General features: G+C 28.2%; 1 protein-coding gene, 1 long non-coding RNA gene and 3 pseudogenes across 4 annotated transcripts; 4 read left to right on the top strand and 1 right to left on the bottom strand.

Moving 5' to 3' along the window:
• The first annotated feature begins 368 nt into the window (after positions 1-368).
• LOC149892759 (uncharacterized) lies at positions 369-1,401 on the top strand. The gene is made up of 2 exons (XM_090075064.1): positions 369-1,043; positions 1,237-1,401. The coding sequence occupies exons 1-2, from the start codon at positions 819-821 to the stop codon at positions 1,399-1,401; spliced, it is 390 nt and encodes a 129-aa protein (XP_089931190.1). The 5' UTR covers positions 369-818.
• Positions 1,402-2,697: 1,296 nt separating this feature from the next.
• LOC149892758 (male abnormal protein mab-31-like) lies at positions 2,698-3,885 on the top strand (annotated as a pseudogene).
• A 250-nt stretch (positions 3,886-4,135) lies between these two features.
• LOC149892757 (uncharacterized) lies at positions 4,136-6,002 on the top strand (annotated as a pseudogene). Its single transcript, XR_016456324.1, has 4 exons — positions 4,136-4,755; positions 5,192-5,355; positions 5,513-5,624; positions 5,731-6,002. The product of XR_016456324.1 is annotated as an uncharacterized LOC149892757 (transcript).
• A 1,615-nt stretch (positions 6,003-7,617) lies between these two features.
• LOC149892756 (uncharacterized) lies at positions 7,618-11,577 on the bottom strand. Its single transcript, XR_016449387.1, has 4 exons — positions 11,492-11,577; positions 8,049-8,069; positions 7,887-7,907; positions 7,618-7,776 (listed from the first exon to the last, which is right to left on the bottom strand). It is a non-coding gene; the product is annotated as an uncharacterized LOC149892756 (long non-coding RNA).
• A 1,474-nt stretch (positions 11,578-13,051) lies between these two features.
• On the top strand, positions 13,052-13,834 carry LOC149892755 (uncharacterized; annotated as a pseudogene). The gene is made up of 3 exons (XR_016448507.1): positions 13,052-13,072; positions 13,233-13,386; positions 13,645-13,834. The product of XR_016448507.1 is annotated as an uncharacterized LOC149892755 (transcript).
• Positions 13,835-19,471: the final 5,637 nt, after the last annotated feature.

Genomic DNA, 19,471 nt, shown 5'->3' with positions numbered 1-19,471 from the left:
TATATATATATATATATATATATATATATATATATATATATATATATATATATATATATATATTTGATAATAATAACAAAAATCTTCAAAATTTGTCAATTTTTAATTTAGGACTTTCTTAAAGCACAGGACTTTGTTAGGTCACACAACGGTATGTTTTTATCTAAAAAAAAAAAAACAGTTGGATTGTTCTATAGAGATATATATAGAGATAAGTTGTTCCGTTGCGAAATTTGTTAGAACGTTATGTTAATAATTTTGATAGTTGTTTGTAACAACTATCAAAATTATTAATTCCGTAATCTTGTTGGTTTTTATGACGTTTTTGAGGGATATTGCCTGGTATAAAAGAAGGACTAAATTTGTAAAGATAGGTTTTTGTTTGAAGAGAATATTGTTGTCATCTCATCGATGTGTTGCGAGAAAACTACAATATCGATCGATAGATAGATGCATTTGAATAATATATAAGTTTTTGTAATGAGTTATGAGACACTGTTAAGTAAAATAGTTATTTCATGTTATTTTGATATTGATTTGGCTTTCATGTTTCAGATTGTTTCGATTTCGGCTTCACTCAAACTTCGGTTTCGGTTTTGGTTACGGTTTTAATTACGGTTCTACTGAACCGAAATTAACTAGCTAATTGTAATAAAAACGTTTTTAAAAACTCTCTGGGAAAAAGTTTTTGGGATACTCTTTAAATTACTTAGATGTACATAATTAGGCTCTTAAAATAAATTTTTTTTTATAAGGAGAGATATTAAAATTTTAGTTTGAATTAGTATTAAATTTGTAATTGAACAACATTTTGAAGAATGCCAAGGTCAAGGAGCGAAATTTGGAATCACTTTGATGAAGAGTTCAGTACTACACCAGATGAAGAGCGACTTGTTCCTGCAAAATGCAAGTATTGTTTTGCAATTTGCAAGTTGGCGGACAGGAACACATCTGGCATGAGATCACATTTGACAAGGAAGCATCCTGTTCAGTTTGCAGCCCTGGAGGAAAATTGCCATGTTGCTTTTGATGAGTTAAAACAGGTGCAATAAAGTTTACAAACGTTTTTACTTTTTTAATTTAAATATTAACTTTTATTTTCATATGTGTTAGTTATTATTACTATTACAATACCAAGATTTAACAAGATTTAACGATAAATATCAATAACTTTTGATAAATGCTGATGAATGTTTCAATATTAGGTATTTTAATGGGTTTCATATTAATTTTTAGACCTACAATGAAGACGAGGCTTATGAGCAGGTCCGAGATGATAAGACACCATTAATGTTGGGCAGTAGAGTTAAACGAGGAAGACTTTCCGGACCATCAGCAGAAAAGGTCCAAAATCTAAAGCATTGGGTCAAATATAAGCCACAAGACAACGACCCGCCTTAAAATGACTTAAGGGCCCCTTAAGGGTCCCTTAGTGGTTCAGGGTATTCTAAGGGCCAATTTTCTCAAACAATTTTTTATCAAAACTTAAAAATAGTAGCTTACATTTCTTTTCAGCACAAAATTAGAATATTTTTGATGATTTTTTAAAATTAGGGTGTGTTTAGGGCAGATCCTAATAAGGGATGGCTTAGGGCTAAATTCGGGCTAGCCCGAAATCGGCTCTAATTTTCTGGAATTTTAAAACTCGGAAAAAAACAATTTAACAGAACAATTTTGCACACTTCACAAAGAAACTCCGTAAAGCGTATATTGACGTAATTTCCTCAAAATATTGTAAATATAGTTTGAGTGGTTTTTTTATGATAGTAATTGAGATATTTTTACAGATTTTAATAAGTATAAATTGTATGCAAAACTTTAGTAGAGGAGAGTTTTTTAATAAAAGAGAAAATGTAGAATTTAAACGTCGTGTTCGCTGCGAGAAAGCTACATGGTTAGAAAATAGATTTGCTTCAAAGATTTTTGTCCATTCATGTAGCGTCTAAGTATTGATAGACATTAATCATGATGATCAATTTTTATTTAAACTATTTTTAATGAGTTATTTAATATAATAAAGATATAATCCTATAATAGCAACAAAATATTTGTTGTATAATTTAAAAATGGCTTCAAGAACTGAAAGAAGAAAACGTCGTAATCAACTTGATTTTTTGTTTCAAGATTAAAAGGTAATACAGCAATATAAATAGGTAGCTAATAATCCTGATAATTTAAAAATATCAAGGTAATGTTATACAGTAATTATAGTACATTGTTGCTTTTATCTCATCCTATTTATAGACTGTCAGACAAATATCTGACTGCCTTTTTTATCTAAACTTTTGTAACTTTTTTTGGTAATCCTGCAGTTAAGCGGCCTAAAATAAATTTATTCTTTTACTTAATTAAAATCTACGGTGGAGAAGATTTTTATGTAACTTAAAAAGAGAAAAATGAAAATTACTAATTAGGCGTGGAATTAAATTAATCGAAAGGATAATTAAAATTTGACGGAGATAGAAATTAAATGTGGAAGCGATATTATAATAGATATACTACTTTCTGTTTTGCTTTTAAAGTGAAAAATAATATTTGTCAGCTTTTTATCTTAGAATATATTTTGATTCGCAATATCAGGTAAATACGTTTACAAATAAATTTTTTGATACAGTTATAATTTTTTTTAGAAATTTATGAAAATGTAAACTACGGTGAAAATATGTTTTAGGAAAAATGATAATAATTCTTTTTTAGATGGCACTGCAACAAGTTCGTCGTGGGAGACCAAGTGCTCCAACAACAATCGTTGACGAAATTAGAACGGAACAACAGATTTTACAAGAAAACTGGCGCTTACTGGATCTCGGATCCAGTATTAGACAACCACTATCTGCTCTGCAGTGGCTAGCACAGCGAAAATTGATTAAAAATAGTGTTTTTTGTAATAACTGCCAAATTCAATATACTTTGAATTCATATAAAGACGCAACTGACGGTTACCGCTGGAAATGCAAAGGTTGCAAGGAAAGGCGAAGTGTTAGGCAAGACTCCTTTTTTAGCCAGAGTAGACTTTCCTTACAAACATTGTTATATTACATATATGGGTGGAGTCGTAATATGCCGCAAAGAGATATCCAACATGAAGCGGGTATGAATGATGCTTCTCATACGTTAGCTGACTGGGCCAACTTTTGCAGAGATGTATGTGAAGTAGATCTAGAGACTAACCCAGCAGTTATTGGAGGTTTTAACGCTGACGAGACTGCAGTTGTGGTTGAAATCGATGAATCAAAGTTTTTCCATCGTAAATATCATCGCGGGCAATGGCGACCAGGTCATTGGGTGTTTGGTGGTGTTGAAAGGGTTTCGCGAAAGTGCTTTTTGGTAGAAATACCAGATCGGTCTGCAGAAAGTCTTCAGAACGCGATTTTACAAAATATTTTGCCTGGAACTCATATTGTGTCAGACGGCTGGGCATCTTACGCTGGAATTGAAAATCTACAAGATGGAATTTATTCCCATTCAGTTGTTACTCATGAGCGTAACTTTGTCAATCCCCTAGATAACGACATTCATACTCAAAACATTGAAAACTTATGGATGCGAGTCAAGCGCAAGCTGCGATAACAATTCGGAACACACGAAGATTTATTTACCTCACACCTGCATGAATTTATGTGGCGTCAACGATATAAAGATGTTCCAATATTTTCTGCTTTTATTACATGCGTGTCCCGTCAGTACCCTTTTTAAAACGGCTATTTTCATAGCCACAAATTATCGAAAAACATTATAGCATTAAAAATGAAAAAATATATATTTACATTTTTTATAATTATATTTGGTCATGGTCATGAATATGGTAAAAAATAGTTAAACTATTTAAAATAAAAAAATCAAACAACCAAATAAAAATCTTTATAAAAAATTTAATAAAACTTTTCGTTATTCGAATTCGTTCGTCATTCAAAAAATATTTTTATTAATTAACAATAAAAAAAGTTTTTAAGTCTCCGCGAACGAGAGCGTGTAAAGTTAAAACATACTTTTATTTTAGGCCGCTTAACTGCAGGATTACCTATATATATATATATATATATATATATATATATATATATATATATATATATATATATATATATATATATATATATATATATATATATGTATTAATAATTATGAAAGAGTGGGGCTCAATCACTCCAGAAATTAACTAAAAATTAGTTGATACTATAGAAAAACAGACTGTATGAGATAATAAAAGCTCGTGGTGGAAACACAAGATATTAAAACACTAGCAAATTGAGTTTGCACAACAATTTTATTTGGATTTTGTAAAGTGGATGAAAACTTTTTTGGCGCAAAAAACAGGCATTGTGTAGTTTAAAATGCAATATTTAATTTTCTATTCTTTATTTTGTAAAATCTTTTTTTACAATATTTCTTGAATGGTTAACTGATATCATTTAGTTGAAATTTTGCTTATATCTTTGTTCAATAAAAAGTTATCGCGTCTAAAAAATGAACAGGACAGGTGGATGAAAACTTTTTTGACACAGTGTATATATACTACAACAGTATTTGTACTGTTGCATAAAAGAGATTTAAAACCATCATTTAAAAGGTTTATTATCTTTTTAGATGCAAATTCTGTTGCATCAACTTCACTTTCAAATTTAATTTCCATTATGGAAACAAAGCACATTTTAGCTACATATGCAGATGTTTGTGCTAAAATAAAAGAGCATGAATTATTGCACACTGTTCATTACATTGTTGGTTTTACAAGAAGCATGGAAAAAAGCTTTGAAGGTTTTTGTTATATTTTTCATATTTACAATAATATTTTATTTTTATGTGACTAAGTTACCTATTATATTGTGTGTGTTGATGATAAATAAAAGGAATGAGGTGTTACACAAATTGCATAACTATCTGGTTTATGAAATGAGCAATATATGTAAGTTTAATTGGCTAAACTCAAGAGGAAAACATTAGTTACGGAAAATTGTTTAAAATTGTTTTAGCAAATATATTGACCTTGATTGCTTTTGTTATTCACCTAATTAAACAGCGAAGTTATTGCTCTTATATTCTCATTGTTACATACTTACAAATATGCAAATAAATTTACTACAATAGTTTTATTGAGTAGAAAATATTATTTGCATGTTAATTTAAATATGTATATTTTCTGAAAATTTACATTATATGCTGTAACTACGTATATAAATATCTGTCTTTTTAGAAGTATTACTGAAAAATCATAAAGTGTTTTTTGAGGATAAAGATGTCACTTACACAGGAGTACCATTCATTGTTTCATCAAATAGCACTCTAGACTGTCAACACGGCGAGGACAAAAATAGCAATAAAAAAGCTCTGTACAAAATTTAAAAAAACACAGAAGCGGTAAGTTACTTTTTCAGATCTGATGACAAACTGGAGAATTCATAAGTTAATTTTTTATTTCTTTTCTGTTTATTTTTACTATTGCTAAACCAAAATGTTTTCTAACTAAATTGCCTAATACAATAATTTTCTTGTGTTTCACTTTTTTTATGATCAGAGTTTAGATCATTATTGCAAAAAAAAAAAGAATGGCTCTCCAGGTTACCAAGAAATTTGATTGTCCGGCCAAAGTTTATATCAAAGAAATTATTTAATTTCCTGAATATAAGGTTTGTATTCTTAATTTCCATAAATCCTTAGGTTTTAATATTCAAATGTATTCATTATATTCATAACACTTTTAAATATGTATGTAATTGTTAAAAATTTGTTTAGCTGGATCGAGATTCAAGTTGGCTAAGAAAAGAAATATCCAAAAAATTTCGTGCAGTTTTAGCTTTGAAAAATACAGTTTTAATGTGTAGAAAATATATATTGCTTATTCCTTCGATTTCTGCTCATAACAACCATCTTATTGGTGATGTAAGTAACACTATAAAAAAACTCTTATAGTGTAAGTAACACAATAAAAAAATGGTTTTGCAATAATTGAAATATCAAAATGTAAACTTATTTTCTTTTTTTTAAAACAAAATGCGACACATAAACGCAATAGCAAATTGTAAAATTTTTTCCAGTGAGTTTTATATTGTAAAATTTATATTTTAGTTTAGAAACGTAATAAATAAATAAAAAACCTATAATACTGTATTTATCTCTATAACCTTTGCTTGAAACATTTGAAGTACAATTTTTGACTCCAAGAGACCCCATACCCAAATATACATACATATATATATATATATATATATATATATATATATATATATATATATATATATATATATATATATATATATATATATATATATATATATATATATATATATATATAGATAGATAGATAGATAGATAGATAGATAGATAGATAGATAGATAGATAGATATATATATAGATAGATATATATATAGATAGATATAATAGGGCCCTGCGAATCGGGATTTCTTTTGTACCGAATTGAAGCAGGTCTTGATTTGTAGCAATCTGAGGAAAACCAAATTAAATATTTTTCTCGCAAAAAGAAAAAAAATCTATTGCCAGAAATAACTATTCAGCGTTTGTTTTAAAAACAGTATTACAACTATTTTCGGTTACTTAACGCCCCTCTTAAAAAAACATTTTGATAGCATTTTAGCGTTGAAAATCTAAAGAAACAATGGCAAATAAAAATGATTCGAATCGAAGCGACACTCGATTCGTAGAACCCTAATATATATATATATATATATATATATATATATATATATATATATATATATATATATATATATATATATATATATATATATATACACATAAATTAATTTTAACCAGCTGTTGGCGCAGTGGTTAGAGATTGGACTCGTTATCCATAGGTATATATATATATATGTATCGCGTGCTCGGAATACCAGTGTCGTATACGACAATGTGTTTAAATTAACAAAATTGCATTCGAGGTTTTAAGTACAAAATCAAATTATATAAACTTGATTACAAATTGAAATTGAACAAAATTACTAAAATCAATATAAGTTTTTGTTTAAATAGTTTAAAAAAAAGTAATAATACCCTCGTAACAAAGAGCAATACGACAAATGTATTTCGAAACCAGAATTATTTGTCACAATACATTGTCATAGATTCAATTTTTTTGATAGTTGGCAATTTAAGGTTAAGTTTACTTACGCTGTGACTAACAATCACCTAAAATTTTTGTAGGCTGTTATTTCACTCCTCGCATTTTTTTTTATTTTTTTATTAAAAAAGGAACAGGAAGTTGTTATAAATATTTAGTTACAGGAAAATACATAAAAAGTTACAGGAAGTTGTTATAAATATTTATGGAATTGAGCATTCTTTAAAGAAAAATGTCGATAACATAATTTACTTGTCATGGATGTGTAAAGTTGGGTTTTGTATTACTATATTTTAAGACGTTTTTTTAAACTTACCCTCTAAAAACTATTGCAGGGGAGTCAAATTGGAAATCATTATAATAAAGGCATTGGCAACTTATTTATTTTGTATAAACTTACAATTTATCATGTATTGTATTTTTAAGCTGTTTAGACTCTTTAATATGTACCACCCTTGAAGAAAAAAACGGAATCATTAACAAATATTATTTTCTTAAATATTAAACACCTAAAAGGCATATGTAAAGTTATTTACAACGTTGCTTCCACCACCACGACGATCACGACCACGGTGCAGGTAGGGCTTAAGTCAGTCGATGCATGTGCACATTTTTTTTTAAGCACAATTTCGGATTATCAGACACGAAGGACGCCTGACGTTGGAATAAGGATTTGACAAGAGTGCGTACCGACAATCTGAGACTTGCAGAGAGAAATAAAAAGGTTGCTCATTATAAAGCTGGAAAGTTGAAGAATATTACGTATCAAAAAAATATTAAACTTTAAATATACTTATTAACAATTTTATTTACCAAGAATTGCTTTTCTTTTTGCTAAAAAATAAAAAATAATAATAACTCCAGCTTACTGCAATCAAATAATGAAAATAATAGATGAAAATCAAAAAACAAAATTAATAAACAACTAATACGAATGCTGTATTTTAGAATGGTATATAAATAGCTGATTTTTACCTATTTGCTCTTTGATAAATTCTAAAAAATATAAGGTAAATGAGTAATATGTTTATATATATATATATATATAATATATATATATATATATATATATATATATATATATATATATATATATATATATATAACTATTATTAATGATAACATAAATTAGTAACAATACTAATATGACTTTTTTTGTCTACAGTCTGTATCGCCTTCAAGAGGCTCTTCAGGAAGTGTGTGTGTGTGTGTATATATATATAGTATATATATAGTATATATATATATATATATATATATATATATATATATACATATATATATATATATATATATACATATATATATATATATATATATCAAGGACTACTATACTGCAGGACGCGCAAAGTCGATTTCCTGACTTCACTAGCGAAGGCCATTGTTTTTATCAAAGTTGTAGTGTTCTTTTACGTTCCAGTAATAACTTTTGAAAATCTTTTACTTTTATTATGGTGAACAAATGTGGGGTTGTAAATTGTAAAGGGAATTATAATAAATTCAATAAGTGTCGTGTTTTTAAATTACCTAAAGATGAAGTTGAGAAACAGAAATGGATTAACGTGCTTCCTTCACGTAAAAATTTTATTATGGAGCCATCTAAATTCTTTATATGTGAAAAACATTGGCCTGAAAATACAGAAATGATAAAGGTGCCTGGTGGCTATACTCGACAAGCATGTGCACCAAGTATTTTTAATGTTCCTTTTTCTTGTTTACTAACACCAAAGCCTGTGCTTCGCCAATCTAAGCCTGCGGATCAGCAATTGAAGTATTTTATCAAAAAAGATAGAATAAGTTCGTTTTCTGAATTTTATCCTGACACCAAATTACCCAAAAAGTATGAAAATTTAGTAATATCTCGACAAGAGGATAAATTCTTATGCATTTTTATGTCAAAAGATTTCAAAGAGAGTTTTATGACAATTATTGTTTATGATAAGTGTACCTTGTGTTCACTGCTAACTTTTTCTGCTTTTAAACATGGAATTAGTGTTTCATTAGGTAATATATTGAATCCAAACAATGGCTTAATCTTCTACTCACAATTTTTCGAAGCAATTAATTTAGTTCATAATTATAAACTCCATGTTAATGATGTTATTGAAAAGGTGTCAAATACTCTTTCAGAAAATGAATTTGAATTAGATGATGATATTAAGCAAAAGAAATTGAATTTCATTACAAGACAACTTAGACTCTTGCGTAACAAAAGTTTCTCTATAGCTGATTATTGCTTTGCAATCGAGTCTTTTTATAACTGCAAATCCATCAACTTCGTGATTTTTAGTCCTTCCAAGTAAAAGAAAGCTGCAGTCTATAATTTCTGCCACTAACATTGATCAGGTTTTACAAAAAACATTTGAAAAAGTAAAGAATAATTACCAGAAAAATGTTATTTTGATAGTTGACGAGGTAAAGATTAGACCAACAGTTGCTTATTCATGTGGAGTTTTAAATGGGATGGCAAAAAATGATCCAGAATCCAAAGCAACCTCTATGCTATGTGTTATGATGAAATGCTTACATGGCGGACCTAGTTTAATGATTTCTGTTACTCCTGTTCACAAACTAACATCATTGTATCAGTTCATTGTTGTGAAAGAAGCTGCTATTATAATTGAAAAACACTGTGGAATAGTTTTAGGATCTGTAACTGATAATCATAAAATCAATCAGCAATACTGCAAAATATTTAACAGAATTACTGACTATCAGGCCATTCATCCATTAGACGATCATCGTGTTTGGTTTCTTTTGTTTGACACAGTTCATCTACTTAAATGCTTACGAAATAACTGGATTTCTGAAAAGTGTCAAAAGATATCTTTAGATAATAAAACCATAGCTTCATTTTCAGATGTGAAAGGTCTATATCAATATGAGAAAGAGAACATTTTAAAATCAGTTCCTTTATCCTATGCCGCTGTTTATCCTTCGAGACTTCAACTACAGAATGTGCAACATGTTTTAAGAGCATTTAATGAGAAAGTAGTAGCTACCCTAAAACGAAAAGGAGCTTATGAAACCTCCTCTTTTATTCAGAATATTTTAGATTGGTGGAACATTGTTAATGTTTCTGCAAAAGGGCAAGATATTAGGCTGAGAGATCACAACCGATCTGTGCAAGATAAAGATTCAAATAATCTTCAATTGTTTTTAGACATATTTAAATGTATGAAATCAGGACATGGACCTGAACGAGTTCAGTGTGTTACCCATGTTACCAAAAAAGCCCTTGTGCAAACCACTGAAGGGTTGATAGCTATCTGCAAGCATTTGTTTTCAGTTGGTTTTGATTATGTTTTGCTTCGTGAGCTACAAAGTGACAGAATAGAAGGAGAATTTTCTGTTTATAGACAACAGGGGCAAATGCTTTTATGGCAGCTGGTGATGTTTTCTCTGTTTTTAAAAAGCTTTTAGCTCAATTTGCTGCATCATTTTTAGAATCAGTGGAAGTAGGGCAACCCAATAGAAAAGGTCACATATGCGAGGGTCCAATTAGTATTGAAGATGCAACCTCAATTGAAACATGCATTTTTGATGTGAGTCTTTTTGAAACTGAAGAGAACTCTGCTGCCTATGTGGCAGGGTGGCTTGAGAAAAAATGTGAAGGTGAACTAGTTTATCCAGATGATGAACCTAAACTAACAAATGAAGCTAAAGACTTTATTGAGGAAGTTTCAAGGGGATATTTGACAGTCCCACATGAGTGTACCTATCAGCTAGTTAAAATTGGTTTATGCTTTGTAAAAGAAAAAAAACACAGAGCATGTTGTAGAAAAAGACTTATAAACATTCTTTCTGTAATGGACACATACTATGATTTAGGTTTATCTTCAAAAAGCCTTTTCAGGCGTTTGGCAAATGTTCTCCTGCATGGAATGCAGAATTTGGATAAAGACCAAACGAAAAATGCATGTCTTTATCAGACATCAATTAAGAAGGCACGCCTAGCTGAATAATGTCATTATGATATATATATATAATATTTTGTTGTTTCTTTTTTTAAGAAGTTTATTATATTAAACTCATGTTTTTTTTTTTAAAGTTTTCACTTTGTTAAAAAGTCTCTAGAGGATATAATGTTTACGTTTTTTCATAGAGGAATTTTTTTATATTGATCTTTTATGCTTTTTTAAATAAGTTTTTAATTTGTTATTAACAATAACGCAAAATTATTTTAATAATATTTCAGTAATTTGATTTTATAAAACGTTATTTCGGCCAAATTTAGTTAAATAAGAGTTTAGTGAGAAATATTGAATGGCCTTCGCTAGCGGAGTCAGGAAATTGACTTTGCGCGTCCTGCCGCATAGTAGTCCTTGATATATATATATATACATTGTGTGTGTGTTTATCTTAGAGAGTGTTTATATTATTTATTTTCATTTTGCAATCACATTTTAATAAATTACCTTTTGAAGGAACTTCTTTTAAAACTAAACAAATTAAAAGAGATTACATGACTTCAAATGAGATTCAATATCTTAAATGTACTGAGATACAAAGAATAATATACATTATCAAAAAAGAGACGTTTAAGTCTAAATAAATATGATAAAGAAAAAAAAATTTTTTATTACTTTTATAAGTATATAAATGCATACAAGTTATATAAGAAAATAAGTCATTATAAGTATTAGTATAGATATATATACCCAGCAAACATGTCAGCGTTGAATCAACGTTGAAAACCGGTCGCAGCGTAGAAAAAGCGTTACAGTGACAAAAACAACGTCTTTTCAACGTTGAATCAATGTCCGTTTTTGTATACTAAATCGCGGTAAATTGAAACGTTGAATAAGCGTTGAAATTGTAACGTAATTTAGCTTCTCAAAATGAAACGTTTATTCAACGTGGAATCACTTTACGCAAAAAGCCACTTTAAAACGTTTCAAAATTTATGCTTTTTATCAACGTTAAAATTAAACCGCTTTTTAAACGTTACATTTTCAACGTTGAAAAAGCGTTTAAATTTCAACGTATATTATCTTCTCAAAAAATCGCGTTTATTCAACGTTGAATAAATGTACGCAAATAATCACAGTAAAAACGTCGCAAAGTTTAAGGTTTATCAACGTTACACATTAGCTGCTTTTTCAACGTATTAAAGTTATTTATAAAACAACGTTTATTCAACGTTACATATACCAACGTTACAAATGTGGTAATTAAAAAACGTTGAAAAAGTGTTTTTTTGCCAACGTTAATAAAACGTTGAATAAACAATTTTTGTCTCATTGATGCCGCCATTACAAAAATAATTTGCCGTAATGGAAAGGCAAGGAAAACTTAACAGAATGCATGCAGATGGTATAAAGAATATTTTAAAGATTTATTTTATAACCTATTTTTATTGCGACTAATTTAAAACTTTTAGATTTTATATCAAATTGTATATAATATACATAAATCTCAGGGTAAATTCGATTTATTCAGGTTATTTTTGTCTACATTTTTATTTTATTTTAAGTTGACCATTTTAATAAAGTGCTGAACTTTTTAAAAAAAGTTATTTCTTAGTTAGAAATAGTACCTCATTTTAATAATGTTCAGATGTACAAAGTAATATCAAAACTAATAATATATAATAAGTCAGACTAAATTTAGTATGTTAATAGACTAAATTTTAGAGACATGTTGTGTGTTTGTTTGTCTGTATAATATATACATGCTTTTTTTAAAATTTCACATAAATGTATACAAATATAATTTTCAGCTCAGTCAGTAGCAAACTTTGGACATTTTAAAATTAGTTGTTGGAGTAATAAATCATTAAAAAACTTTTGGTTAGAGGAGGAATTTAAGTGGGCAAACATCCTGTGGTAGAAAAGTTTTTCAAAGATTTTCAAAACATGACAGCTATTTGTATATATACACGTAAATTATATATATATATATATATATATATATATATATATATATATATATATATAATATATATATATATATATATATATACACACACACACACAATGGCTGATGATTGTCGAAAGGCATGAAACTCAGAGTTCCATAAAAAGGTGTTTTTATTCATTTTAATAATATATATATATATATATATATATATATATATATATATATATATATATATATATATATATATATATATATATGTAAATTAAAAAAATGATATCTATTTATTTTAAAAATTAGATTGAAACAGAGGCAGTTGTTATATCTTGTTGGGTAAAAGATGGTTGGTTATTTTGGCCAACTGGTGTTCATGTAATGAAAGCTGCCTATAATAAGTTTCCAATTGATGATTCCTTAAACAAGCTCAGAGTTAAAAGAATTAAAGTAACTGGAGGTCATTAAATTTTACTGTATTCATTGCTATTTTAATTGTTAAATATGAATAAAAAAAACTATTATTAATGTTTTATATTAATAGTGAAGTACATCATCAAATAAACTTTTTTCTTTCTAATTTGGGAAAAGTAATATTTTGAATCTGTTTATTTTATTATTATTGCCTAGATATATATTGTAATCTGTTTACACTTATTCTACATTTTAGTTTTTACATTTATTGTTTATATTTATTTTACTAAGTAATTACTAATAGATAAAGAAGTATGTGAAGGATTTATTTTCATGACTCTGGAATGAGGAATCTGAAGAGGAATGTGAGTAATTATGTTTGTGAATAATTGTGTTTCTTTTTGGATTTGTCTTTTCTTTGTTTTTTATATGGTAAAGAATAAAAAAAAAAGAATTGTATGTATTAAAAAAAAAAAAATGTATATACATGCTTAATAAATTGCTTTTTTTTTTTAGAATTTCAGAAAAAGGTTTTTAAACAACTTTTAGAAATTAAAAGTATGGTAAAGGATCTTCAAAATGTTTTTTTAGTTGTATGCAAAGATCTGCAAATAAATGCATTGAGTTCAATAGAACAACTTATTGAGCTAGATACTACATTAAATGACTGTCATTTTTTCTAAATGGGTTAGTTGCCCTGTTGCTATTGCTAGTTTGATTTTTTGAATTTTTTGAATTTTTCTTTATGTTGTCATGGTAAATTCATTTATATTATTAACTGAAAAGTTGATTAAACAATATAATTTTATTTTATTTATTATAATTTGTCATTCTATACATAATTACTTTTTGTTTTTTCAACTTTCAATGTTTTTTAATTTATTTAAAAATGTAAGGGATTTTATAAAAGATTGCCTTTTATTATATAATTATTTAAACATTGATTAAAGATTTTTTTGAAAGCAGGTATCACAAATAGCAAAAATTGGTGGAGTTAACTTAAAAGATAATGTAAAATATGTTATTGAGCGGTAGGTAAATTTTCTACACCTTTCCAAGCCGAAATGGGAATGGTTTTTAATGGATAATTTAAAAAGTGTTTGCGAAATATATTTATTATGTTAAATATAATTATACGCTTTTTTAAGCATATCATTACATGTTTCTTTCCTGTAGCATGAATGTTGTATTGTACAATATTGTAAATATTGATTCAAATAATTACTAACTTTTTAGGCTGTTAACAATCGAGTTGCGCTGTTTGTTAAACATGAAGGGGCAACCAATTCTACGAACAAAACCAAACAAAGGTTTGCTTTTTCAAAGACAAAATTGTATCGTGTTTTAGTTGGTAATATGTTTTGTTTAAACTTTTTAAGTATGCAGATTTTTACTAATAGCATTTAAGCAAGAAGTTTGAATTTTATATTTTAAAGAGTGTCTCAAAAAGATACCCAGATGAAGCAGGGATTTATGAAGCTGTAAAATCAATTATGAAATATTCGCCAATAAATTTTTGTAGAAAGCAGAAATCAGAAGTTTAGAGTTTTTTAATGACATTTTAGGATATGATATGATTTTGTTTGTGTCTTGTGTAAAGCGCTTTTTCTAAAATATACGTTTATTTATTTAATCTTTCATTGTATTATAAATTGTTTTATTGATAGTAAAAGTTTGTTATATATATATATATATATATATATATATATATATATATATATATATATATATATATATATATATATATATATATATATATATATAACCTTGCAGTCTCCTTCCAATACAATATAAATGTATATTTTTATAGTGTTAGAAAGAGACTGGAAGGTGGTGACTGAATATAGGAAGGTGTGAAAAATATGAACTATCAAAATGCAATAAATGAAAAAAAGAGACATGATTTACTATAGAAATATTTCCCAGCATCCACAAAAAAGAGTACATGATAATATTTTTAATAAGATTTTCGTAATGCTGGTGCGTTTTTAAAATGCTCTGAATAAACTTATGGACAGTCTTCTCCAATTCTTTTGGATATGTCGCTCGAACAGTCGCTAAAAAGAGAAAATTAATAAAAACAATAATTGGTCAAGAAAATCATTGTTTTTTTGGAAAGCAGCATTCGAAGTCACTTACCAATTACACATTTGTAATGGTGGGTTTCTTTAAAACTTCTCTTTCCGCCTCTCTGTAGATAGATGTTGAAATTAATCATTAGTGAACAATCTAATTTCTAAATTCGATTAGTTTCTCAGAAATCTGTAAAATATGTGCTTGTAATAACCTAGCCATAGGATCTTAACGAAATAATTCAAAATTTTTTTGAATTATTAGTTGGTCATTTGCATATTGTCGAGGCAGAAATCCGGAAAAACACATTTAAAACCAGCAGCTATAAGAGGGGACATATTTCTGATGTTGCTTATACGACTGGCAGCTAAAATCGTAATCTGTCCGCTTACAAAATTTTTGTTCTTCATTAAACACTACCCTTCCTACCCAAGAACCTTTGATAATGCCTCTTTCACAAGAATAATATCCAGTATGAGCGCAACAGTCCATTTTAAAAATGATCTTCCTGGGGCATCACAGAAAAAGCTCTAACTTTAACAGTGTGTACAACTGATTTTATTGTCAGATAAAATTGTCCGCATAGCTTTAAACCATACAATTCTTGTCATTCTTCCGCAATTGGAATTAAAGACGTTATTAAAGACTCAATTAAGGAAGGAATTAAAGCAAGGACGTATAAGAGATGGACGTGCAGCTTATTATTATAGTTTAAACTTTTAGTATTAGTGTAAACTTTCATAGTGTTTGTTTAATAAGACTGTTCAGGATAAAGTAACTACTTTACGTGTTGACAAATTATTAAACAAATTACTCCAAGGTAAAGGAAATTAGTTGTCGGCAGATTTTATCCTTTTTTCAAGATAAACATTTGTAAATTTGGACACGTTTTTTCGTGTAAACAAAGTCTGTCAATGATAAAATAGACCTGTAAAATCAATTTTAAAATGACTAAAAAAAGTATACGAAACATAAAAAAGCTTAAATATAATTTTTTGTCAAGATCTGGTTTCATTCAACTCCTTGGTCCTTCGTTCACCAGCCTTAAATTTATGTATTTTTTAAGATTTATTCCAATATGCCGCCATTTTTTGCGTCGACTACTCTATAAGCTCCCCAATATATATTCCACTGTGAGTTGTTTATTGGTTGGTGCATTTTCTAATGGGTAATTTTTAACTTATTTGATGATGCAAAATCTTTTAAAAAGTTATCCAAATTTATAATTGTCTTACAAAATGCGCCAGATATTTCATGTTTTCGTTTTTCATATTTCATATATTATTTCATTTATTGTAAAAAGCACATAATAACCCATTAGTTTTTGTCAAATAAAATTTAGTTTATATATAGCTGGTAAATCATGTAATGTTAATGTTAAATACAAATTTATTCTTGCGGTTTGCCATAAACTGGTTTTGCTAAATTCTTTAAAACTGTGAGAAATTATTTTTTCTTTCTTGTATTTATATTCATTTTATTTATAAGTTTTTATCCTTAACTGTATATATTCCTGTTGTTAAACATATATATATATATATACGATATTAGAATCCATTCGATTTAAACTAATGGCTATAGTGTCTAATGGAGCAAACCCAAATAGAAAATTCATTAATATTCATAAACCAGAAGACTGCAGCAATTTTGTAGATGGAGTAGTTCACTAAACATGGAACCATTGTGCTCTAGGTAGCTACAAAACTTCTTGATATTTCGTATTAACTATTAGCTCTCAAGTTATACATTTATTCAAGTAAATGATCTCAATTTCCTTTCATCATCCGCGTTATTTCTTAAAATATTATTGTTTATAACAATAGATTTTTAAGAATGCTCAACTAGCATGGTTTGCAAAAAAAAAAAAATTTTGCACATCCATCTCTAATACTTCCACGATTAAAGACATCTTAAGCTGCTTATTCCAAAAGACATCTTGTTAAGATGTCTTAAGGACGTCTTAAACTGGTTGTTCCGACAGACGTCTTATCAAGATGTCTCACGGATGCCTTAAACTGGTTATTCCGAAAGACGTCTTGTTAAGATGTCTTAAAGACATCTTAAACTGGTTGTTGGAAGATGTCTTAATGAGGTGTTGAAAAGCTGTCTTAAACACGTCTTTAACTAGTTGTAGACGTCTAGACTAGTTAAAGACAAGTTACACACGTCTTAAAGTCGTCTTATATTAGGTGGGTAGAATGTCCCAAATCGTTGAAGATGAAGGTTTTTATTTATCTATATGTGTATTTTGTTCCTGATTCGTATCATGTTACGTAGTTAGTTCTTAAATACATGTTTATTTTTAGTCGCTGAATTACTAAGAAGTAAGTTTTGTTCCATTCTGTTATAATTAAATGTTATAAACTGCAGTTCGTAAATGTTTGTTGATTTAAATTAACTTTACAATAATAAAATGGTTTAGACGAAAATTTTTGTAAATTAATTCAATCCAGAAAGATTGAATAATTATTTTAATATTGAAGTAATTAAAGAGGTTTAAGAAAGATACGACTTCAATATATGTTTGCTTTTCTGTTTAGATGACATAACATGAGAAAATAATGGGAATTTCTGGAGTTATGGCCCCAAAAAATTGGTAGTCAACCCAAAAAACGGGTTTTTTATAACTTTGATCGACCAATAGGTTAAGATGCTCCTTTCTTGCTCAAACTTTGGGTATCGTAAAATTTGCAGAGACTGATCATCTTGTGAGGTTCCGGGAATTATTTTCCAACATTAATTTTTAATATCCTAATATACATATAGGATAAAGTGAGATTATTTACCCGATTGGGTATTAAGCTCCATTTCAATAGAACTTGCACTGAATTGCTTGATGCTATTATGTAAAGAGAGATGTTAGGGTCTGGATGATAGATGTTTACTTGTTAGTTAGGGAATATTTCATAAGATTGCTTGGATATAAAACCAGCTTTTCGCCATTGATAATTTGTCTTAAAAGATAAGTACTTTTCACGCTAATATCCGGATTCATCTGAAGAAGTTGAAAAAACTTCGCCGACGCCGCACAGTGGAGTATTTATGCGAAAAAGTTGATCAAAAGTCAATTTTCTAAATTTTGTCAAAATCTGTTTTTATTGGTGCATTGTTAAAGCTTAATAAAGGTTACATCCCTAAGTGGTTATTTCGGTTACCCATCTCCCTCCCACCTTATTGGGGCAGCTTTAAAAATCGAGTAATTGTGGTAATGAATTCAATTGTTTTTCAACGCTCCTGTTGACGAGCATTATTACAAATCGTTTATTGAGTTTGTGGTTAGTGACAAATTTAAAAATCATAATGGATATTGAAAAAGAAGGTAAGCTCAATTTTTTGGTATAATTATTTCCTCTATTTTATATGTTACTGTCACATTTCTCATCAATTGTATTTGATGTAAAAAAATTTAACGTTTTTTTCTATATACACGATATTAAAAAGTGTTTTTGAATATCAATTAAGCTTATTAAGCTACGAGCTTGTGCTTCACGTAAACCTTAGATATTTTATTTACCATTTAAAAAAAAAAAGTTGCGCATGCATGCGGCGTAAGATTTTTTTAATTTTTTTAGTCAATAAGGCAAAAACATTTTTTTTGTGATTAAAACTTTGATTTAATTTAATTCATATTTTTATTGTAGAATATCAAGCTATCACAATAAAGATGACTCGACAATCACTTTATGAAGTCTTGGAGCAAAGTTCCGAGAAAAAAATTGACGACGAATTCGTGTTTTTATTAGAACACCTTAAAAACATAACTAAATGCCCTGCAAATGAAGAAAGTGCAGCCGAAGCCAGAAACAAACATTTCCATCTTTATCGGCAGAATTATGCGAGGAAGTCTTCGCGAGAAAACTGTAATAGAGATATTTTAAACAGACTTCTGCTAACTTCGGATCGTTTGCTAAGCAGCAAGAGAAAAAGACCCCAGAAAAATAGAAAACCGCACTAATTGGCTTTTTTTTTTTTTTTAATTGCAATAAAATTGCAATTACAATTGGCCAATATTGCCAATCGCTTGCAATGAATTGGCAATTTATTGGGCAATAATATCG

This window comes from Hydra viridissima, unplaced genomic scaffold, assembly GCF_058129835.1.
Source record: "Hydra viridissima isolate aposymbiotic clone 2 unplaced genomic scaffold, HvirCarnegie_v1 scaffold_1, whole genome shotgun sequence".
NCBI classification, from domain to species: domain Eukaryota; kingdom Metazoa; phylum Cnidaria; class Hydrozoa; order Anthoathecata; family Hydridae; genus Hydra; species Hydra viridissima.
The sequence above is the reverse complement of the archived record's forward strand: the minus strand, read 5'-3'. Positions and strand labels throughout refer to the sequence as shown.

What these genes read in the sequence shown, in the direction of transcription:
- LOC149892759 (XM_090075064.1), top strand. Translation starts at nt 819, where the DNA reads ATGCCAAGGTCAAGGAGCGAAATTTGGAATCACTTTGATGAAGAGTTC. An exon ending in CTTTTGATGAGTTAAAACAG is followed by an intron (nt 1,044 to 1,236) that starts GTGCAATAAAGT and finishes ATTAATTTTTAG; the next exon opens with ACCTACAATGAAGACGAGGC.